At 37.0% G+C, this 8904-nt stretch overlaps 1 protein-coding gene across 1 annotated transcript in view; it reads right to left on the bottom strand.

The window, feature by feature from the left end:
* The window catches only part of LOC121420306 (ubiquitin-associated and SH3 domain-containing protein B-like), a 33108-nt gene continuing 24204 nt past the window's right edge, over positions 1–8904 (bottom strand). Inside the window, exons 4-12 of the mRNA XM_041614884.1 lie at positions 6521–6719; positions 5554–5723; positions 4859–5067; positions 4338–4509; positions 3176–3314; positions 2405–2527; positions 1989–2081; positions 1127–1375; positions 1–547 (exon numbers count right to left, since the gene is read on the bottom strand). Coding sequence (XP_041470818.1) covers positions 309–547; positions 1127–1375; positions 1989–2081; positions 2405–2527; positions 3176–3314; positions 4338–4509; positions 4859–5067; positions 5554–5723; positions 6521–6719 — 1593 coding nt within the window. The 3' untranslated portion in view covers positions 1–308. The remainder of the gene's footprint in view (positions 548–1126; positions 1376–1988; positions 2082–2404; positions 2528–3175; positions 3315–4337; positions 4510–4858; positions 5068–5553; positions 5724–6520; positions 6720–8904) is intronic.

Raw genomic sequence — 8904 nt, 5'->3', positions numbered from 1 at the left:
GCTGAGAAGCACTGCTCTTTGACTGTTACTATGGTTACTCTTGGGGAATGGAAGCTTGTCAGTGCTGACAAGCTTCATTAAAAGGTGCCAAGAAAATCAAACTGACAATTCATCTCTTGCATTCTTTGACAGAGTTTCGTCAATAATAAACTATACCTCTTCTCTACTTTTCTGTTTTTATCAAAACTGACTCAAAATCCGGGTTGACCCCTCCCCCCATCCCCTCTTCCTTTCAATGTGACTTCCTCAATCCTCAATACAGAGAATACTCCTTAATTCACTCTCCAATCACGGGGATAGTCATTCTCTTACGACTGCATGATCCTCCAATCAAATCGTCCATTAGGTGCATGCGTTAGCGTGGGTATGATCGGTGCAACCAGGTCCCATATACTGAATTCTGCGTACTCCTCCAGCATGATGATACCACAATAGGGAACCTTCTGGACAATACGAGAGAACTCCATGGCCGGCCGTGCGGACAGGCCCTGAAGGCACCGTGAACTGCTGTCCAACGTGCTTGCATGACCAACCAGTAAGATGTCTCCTACGAAGAAAATGGAAATATTTATGAGTTCCTTCATAAACTTGGTTTATTTCATACTGTGGGGAGCACTTCATGAAACAAATACATTTCTCTGTGAGTTACAAGCTACTCAAATTCACTAATCTGCCTGGCTCAGAGCGATCAGTCAGTGAAAATTAGTGGAGGAACATACCTGACCTGCCACCCTCCAAATCAACGATAAGTCACCAGGGAAAGTTCTCTGTAAATAGGCAAAATAGTATTGGTCTTCAAAAAGCAAAAAGAGTCATTCTTCTTCATACTGTCAAAATTTGAAGTTTCAAAGTTGAATAAAACATAAGATAAAAGGGTTTTTTTCTTTGACAATTTTTTTTTCTCCCCAGACTACCTGGACGTTTTTACAAGATTGTTAAGTTTGCACATATCATGCTTGAGTGAACCCAGAACTTCAAGCCTTGTTTTCTCCTAACAACCAAAAATCTTCTGCACTCATTAGTTTTGCTGGGTATTGTAGAATATTTTTTACAAGTAATAATTCATTTTAAAGCTTAGAATGTGTCTTTTAAAGAATGATACTGTGAATCCTTTTTATCAGCTTACCATCGTCCGAACATTCTTTCAGGACCTCGCGGACAAAGTTCTCACTTCTCTTGTAATATGCCTGACAATTTTCCTTCTGGTTAAGGTCACTTGCTGCTAGCTTCTCCTTGTAACTCAGGTCAATGTTGAGGCCAAAGGTCGCAAGTTCAGCCGGCGACAGCCACTTCGGTAGTCCCCCTTTACACCATGCTAACCATTCAAAGAGGGCGGTGTCCACGCAGATCTTGACGGCATCGGGCGCTTCTAATCCTGGAATTGGATGAGAGAAAAAGAAATGCTAGATGCAGGGTGGTTCAATAAAACAATAACAGTTCTTATATAGTGCATATCACAATATGATTATAAAGTATCTTTGGTCGCATTCCAAAGGAATTGGATATAGCGCATAACACATTATGAATAACATCTCTATGCGTTTCCAAAGGACTTGGATATTATTACCCCGGCTGTAGCTCAAGCAGTGCATTTCAAGGAATAAATTCATGCCAGGTACCCATTCACCTCACCTGGGTTGAGTGCAGCACAATTTCAATAAATTTCTTGCTGAAGGAAACTATGCCATGGGTGGGATTTGCACCCACGACCCACTGTTTCAAATTCCAGAGACTAATCCACTGGGCCACAACTCTCCAAGTAGTAATTTTTTTAGTTATTGTTTCAGTTAGAGATAAAATTGGATAAATAAAATGGATAAATAGTTACATCATGGTAGTTGAATGAATAAATAGTCACATACACAAAAGACAAGATTCTGTATAAGCTAAAAATTGTAATTTACATTCATTGTTTCAGAAGTAGTTGAGAATGTGGTCTGCTATAGCTGGAAATTAATAGAAATAATTAAATAAGAAATCCTTCTAACCTTGTAATACAGCATGTGCCGTCTGTGAGCATCTTAATGCTGGTGATGAGTAGCAGTATGATATCTTCACTCCAGCTGCTTTTAACGCTTCACCTAAAAAATCACATCACAATACAAAAGAAAATTTATAAAAGTTTGGACCATAAATAATCTTGCTGAAAAACAAATATAAACCTGATCTAACAAATATGGTAAGTGGCATTAGGCTTCGCGAAGCATAAACTTGAGGTATTAAAGAGAGCTCAAATGGTATCTTTTACTATTAAAACATTAATAAAAAATATTATTTGCTTGCTTCCAGCATATAAAGGCATCTTGCATCTTTTTACAAATCCCCCAAATGAATTCTCACATCCCACTTCCAGAATGGACCATTCCTTGAATCACATTGTGTTGTGTATGTGTGTGTGCCTTACCTGTCATTCTTGCCTGGTACACTCCCATTTCTGTAATAGGGGAGTCTTTCTTAAAATCCTGAGCCCCTCCCGGTCTCTGTGGAACCTTCTTTGGCATGTTCAAGTTTTTTCTCTGGTATTTTCCTGCAACAAAGCATTAAATTTAAATTATAATTCAAATCCAATCATTTTTTTATCAAAGCTAAATTCTTATTTCACACATGAATTCACAGAATTAATTGGCAATGAAATTTTTGGAAGAATTTGATTTGTCATTTTGTAGATTGTGCCATGGGTAATGCGCATGCTGATCTTTGTTGCAATCACGGGACGGCCGAGATCAAAAGGGGGAGGCTGATTCAGCCCCCCAGCCTTCTTAGGCGTTGAAATAGCCCAGTCTATTTAGGGTTACGTCTACACTTGGAAGGGCATCAAGGCCATTCTGAGGGCATTGGAGGCCATGGTCTTGGGTGAACCTGGGTAAATTTGATACCTGATTATAATAATAAAGGATGTGCACAGCGCACGTATCCACCTTGCTAGTTGCTCAATGCGGTCCTATATTACCCCGGCTAAGCTAGTCTACCGATTCTGGTGTGCTTTTTTAGGAATTACTTCCTGCCGGTACCCAATTACCTCACCTGGATTGAGTGCAGCAGTGTGGATAAATCTCTTGCTGAAGGAAAACACGCCATGGCTAGGATTCGAACCCACGACCCTCTGTTTGAAAGGCGAGAGTCAGAACCACTAGAACATGACGTGCCCATTATTATAATATAATGTGACATATACCTTGTTGATCAAAGCAATGTATAAGCCACTGTTCACCAAATGTCACATCCACTCTCTCCCCGTGTCTGATGATAAATAATCTCCTAGGTTGCTTCTTGGTGGGGACAGGGACATCATTCATCTTCTTTAACTTCAATAGCTGGTCAAAAAGAAAAGAAAATTCTGTGACATCATCCGCTCGATTTGCTCATTTGATAATTTTAAACTGATAACCTGTAGTTGCAGCAAACCATATCATGAGAAAGATGTTAAAAAACAAAGGTTAGATGTCACCATATCATCGTAAAATCATGATCTGGTTCGTAACCCTAACTTTGTAAAATCATGAAATCTATCAAAGCTGATGAAAGATCACATTGAAGATCTCCAACACAGATAAGCACACTCTGGACAGTGCGTTATTTTTTTCTATGTCCTGTCTTCTGAAGTCAGGTTTAACTTAAACTCTGGCTTAAAGTTGTGGTTTAAGTATGGATAGCCAATTGTTACATAAATCACTAACAGTAGACATATCATATTTCAGCTCATTTGGCTCTGAAATCATTCATAGTTGTCTAGAAGTATCAATATAAGATTGTCTTCAACCTCGATGAATCAGGGAAGAGCACAATGAACATATTAAAGAAACATACAATGTAATACAAATTTTGACACTTTTGGCTTCCCATAATTTTGGCACAGAGTTAGACCATGGTCTAAGTTAAACCTGACTTCAGAATACGGGCCTATGTCTTTAAAATCAAGATCGACTGTCACCATATTCTTGTAAAAATTGTCAAATCAAAATCAAGTTGACCTCACTCTGTGAAATCATGAAATCTAGGAAAGCTGAAATATGGTCAAACTGAAGATAACCAACATAAAAAAGGACATGTGGGACAGAGTATTATAATTGACTTGAAAAAGATCAGACAAATGGCCAGAATGTCTTACTTATTTTGCCTTTTTCTCAGTAATTACACACTTTCTTGCAAAATCCTTTGGCATATATCTTTTATTTATGCATATATACACCACCCTCGGGTGGTAATTTTATTAGATTCTTTTCAAACTCACTTCTAAACCATTACTTGACCACAACTGGCATTTTGGTTAATAGAGGACCCATTCTTCCCCATCCCACTACTCATCAAAGCTTGAGCCCTGACTCGTTCTTACTCACATTTTCATAACTGTGATCTTGTGGATTTTGAAGGAGGCCCTCTGCTGACTTATAATTACCAGAGTGCTCTAGGTCCGATCCGATAGGAATCGGAGGACTAGGAACTTTACGATCTAGACTACCCTTCTTGGCATCGTTGCTAGCTGTTCTTGGTCTGGTGATCGGTAACACTCTGAGAAAGAAAAAAGACAAAAGCTAACCATAAATTTCATCCATACATGTACATCATTTCAATTCAATTCCAAAGATTGATTTATTTTACTCTTTCAATCTTTTCATATTTGCAATGGCAATTCAATTTACATATATACAACATACATGTATACAATTCTAAATCAATTTGTACAATACAACATAAGCGTGAAATTAAAAGGGAAGCAGACCGACTAGAAAAATAAAAATCTATCTATCTATCTGTCTATCTAAAGGAAACACTTATCAAATACATGTATGTGCTACATGAACAGATAAAATTCCTGAGAAGTCTTCTATTGCCAGTTTAATAATCATACAGATTTTACCTGTGGACGGTCCATGTATCCGATTCCGGAGCTTTCTCTGTGTAGTTTCCTGGAAACATTCCCTCGCACCCTGTCTTGTGAGACGTGCCTTTGAACCATCCATCACTGTTCTTATCTAATTCACTGGCAGACATGTAGATGAAATCATCAGGGATCAACTCCAGTTCGTCCGCTACCCTCGGTGTGTGGCCGTACAGAACTCGAAGAACCTGCGGGAAAAAGATTTCAAATTACAATGGTAAGTTCAAGTCAAATGTCAATTTGGTTTGTTCATATTAGCACAAAATTATTTTAAGGTCAAGGCAGACATGTACATTGTAGATAAAATCATCAGGGATAACTCCAGTTTCCGGCCGTACAGAACTCAAAGAACCTATGGAACGAGATTCAACATCAAACAGTACGGTAAAGCTAAAGATTAATTTGGTTGATCCAACCTAAGACTCACAAATTATTTCTAGGTCAAAGCAAACATTTAGATGAAATCATCAGGAATAACCTCCAGCTTTTCATTTACATCTGTGGACGCCGGCAGCCTTAAAATCTCGAGTAGAGCTAGAACATGCACTCCCATTGAGCTGCTGCCTGGATGTCGACCCCTTTGGACAGGTCCACCAATGTTTCTTCATGGCTGGGGTCACATTGATCGGCTAGCACGAAGTAATCAAAGGTCGAATGTCAAAGTTTTCACTTACTTCTGTTGACGCTGCCCTGGGATCTCTTGAGTAGAGCCTGAATTCCCATCGAGCCGCTGAGTGGATGTCGACCTCCTTGGACAGGTTCACCAGGGCTTCTTGATGGCTAGGATTGAACTGGTAGGCTAAGGTCAGGTGGAGCTGTTTCTTATGAGGTTCAACCTTGACACCTAGGTAGTACAGGTGTTAATATGAGAGCATGAGTTTACTAAAAGCTGCTTAGTATTGGACAATTAAGAATACATTTGATCATTACCAGCTTCACTATTACGTATTATCACTATTTCTTTTGTTTGATTTGATTTATTTATTTACCAACAATATTCACATGTTTACAGGTGATGAAACAAATTGCATAACAGTTACACATGTATAAAAATACGATGGTAAATGGGACCAGAAAAAAGCACAAGTGCTAATCGAGCCTGGCCCCACAAATATTACAAAATGCACATTTAAGAAGGAAAAACAAAATAAAAATTTAAATTGCAATATATATAATAAATATTGCTTCTATTGTACATGTAGGTAATTAAAAAAATACTGAATGTCATGAGTCTGTAAGCACGGACTCATATCTCACACTTTTAATCAATCATACCATGTCTAGAGCACTGAAGAATAGACTTCAAACTCTCTATGTTGAATTTGGTAAAATACAAGTATAAGCATTTTTCTCAGCCCTAAAACATGTTTAGTAAAATACTTTTTATTCAGTTATATTTTTAATTGAATACCTGCCCCGGTCTTAGCATAACAGCAATAACAAACATCTATAAAGCGCCCGATACAATATTAAGCGGTGTGCACCCTTATTCCGACGGCTACCCGGATCAGGCTGCACAAGCATTCAAGGAATTTCTTCCGACCGGATACTCATTTACTACAAATGGGTGGACAGCGGCAAATGTAGACAAATGCCTAGTTAACAGTCCTATGAACCCACTGATGATAAATTCACACGTACCTGTTTTACTAGTAGCTTCCTGACTGAAATCGGCCATGACTTTCCTGAGGTATTCGGCATGGCTCTCCTCTAAGAAGAGGCCAATGAAGTTGGTAGAGGAATAGAAGTCTAAGGTTAGGACTTCAGGGGCCTTGGACTGCCACCGGTCAATCACCTCTTGGAATGCTTCGGTCAGTGCGGTACATTTACTGTCTGGACACTGGAAAGGAAAAGTAAATAATGTGTATATTATATGTGTATATAAACAAGTAGTGCATAAAGTGATGATTACGATGATGCTGATCTGCAGATTAAAATGCTGTTAATAATGATGGAGGTTGTGATGAATGTTAATCATGATGTTAACTGTGGTGATGATGACGTTGATGATGATGGTGTTGATGATGTTGATGATGGTGGTGTTGATGATGATGATGGTGTTGAGAATGATGATGATGGTGTTGATGATGATGATAATGATGATGATGGTGTTGATAATGATGATGGTGTTGATGATGATGATGGTGTCGATGATGGTGGTGTTGATGATGATGGTGTTGATAATGATGATGATGATGAAGATGATGGTGGTGATGATGATGATGGTGTTGATGATGGTGGTGATGATGATGATGGTGGTGATGATGATGTTGGTGTTGATGGTGATGTTGGTGTTGATGATGATGATGGTGGTGATGATGATGGTGGTGATGATGATGGTGCTGCTGATGATGTTGGTGTTGATGATGATGGTGTTGATGATGATGTTGGTGATGATGATGATGGTGTTGATGATGATGTTGGTGATGATGATGATGATGGTGTTGATGATGATAGTTGTGTTGATGATGGTGATCATGAAGATGATGATGATGGTGACAATGATGATGATGGTGGTAATGATAATGATGGTGGTGATGATGATGATAATATTGATGGTAATGGTGGTGATGATGAATATTATGTTTAATAATGGGGATGATGATGATGATAGTTATGTAATGATGATAGTTTTGGCAGCGATAATTGTCATGATTATTTTTATTATAAAAATGACCATGAATATGGTTATGAAGATGGTGACAACTACAATAATGATGACAATGATAACCATTGCCATCCTTTAATTTTGGTTTTATTTTTACAGCATTGCTAGACAAGAGTAGGCCAAGTGTATAAAGTCAAACTTCAAGTTTATTTTATTTAAAAGACAATTGAGCTTTTATAATCGTAAACAAAGCAGTTTAGTATATATGCAGCTTGCACAAGCAACCTATCCTGGAAAAAATGTGCTGAAATAAACAGAAAATAATAATATTTTACAAAACTTTAAGACACTTAAACCACCCCCTGTAGTATTTTTGAGGAAAAATGAAATACATACTGTAAATGTTAAACATGATTTTGCTCACTGATCTGTTATTTTGATTGAACAATATTACTAACCAAATGCTGTATATCATGTAAACTATACATGATAAAAACAACCCTGTGTACACAAAAAAAATCCCTTGCTCACATTACGGGTAAATACTTATTGTATGCAAATTATCCTATTAAGAAATATGAGGAAATTAGATTTGCATTCCTGTAATGAAATAAGCCCATTATAAGGAAATATATTTTCTTCCAGTTCCATGTTGTCTTAAAAAATCCTATGTGTTGTCCGGTAGATAAAGTAAATAATAAAGTTTATATTTGGATTCTTAGTTAAAAATGTTAATATAGTCATCATGAATCATGAAGAAACTGAAATTTATTGATTTTATATTACATAACATATTGGGCAGCTGCTCACATCACATATAAAAAAAATCAATAAATTTCTATTTCATACTGGTTCATGATGACTATCATTTTCTCCCCTTCAGTAGTGGGTGGTAAATGAGACTGATAAACTAATTAAAGTACAATAAACCATTTTCAATTTTTTTAGAAAATGGCATTTCACTGATTTTTTTTTTTAGTACACAATTGTGGGGAAGCTACTTGCACACAACATCACAAATAAATATTTAAAAAATTCTAATAACTTTTAAAATCTTAGATAGATAAAAACCTTCATCAATATTTCAGCATTTTTCTGTTATCTTTACTCAAAAAAATTTGTCCGGGTGGACTTACCCTTTAATTCTGTTAACACTGAAAGAACTTATAAACTACTTTCAAAAGGATATTATTCATGCACTACATTTGTTTTCTAATGGTCTATGAACATTTCTTTATAAAGCTATCAAATTTCAAGTTCATCACTCGATCCATTTTCTAACAACAATGAAAGAATTAATTACTTTCAACTTTCAAAAGGATATATCACGCAATAATACACAAAACAAATAATGAATGTGTTATCATCAATCATTTTACTAATAAATATACAGAGCAGGGGCCCCGTCTTACAAAGA

Source organism: Lytechinus variegatus, chromosome 8 (assembly GCF_018143015.1).
Source record: "Lytechinus variegatus isolate NC3 chromosome 8, Lvar_3.0, whole genome shotgun sequence".
Classification (NCBI taxonomy): Eukaryota; Metazoa; Echinodermata; class Echinoidea; order Temnopleuroida; family Toxopneustidae; genus Lytechinus; species Lytechinus variegatus.
The sequence above is the reverse complement of the archived record's forward strand: the minus strand, read 5'-3'. Positions and strand labels throughout refer to the sequence as shown.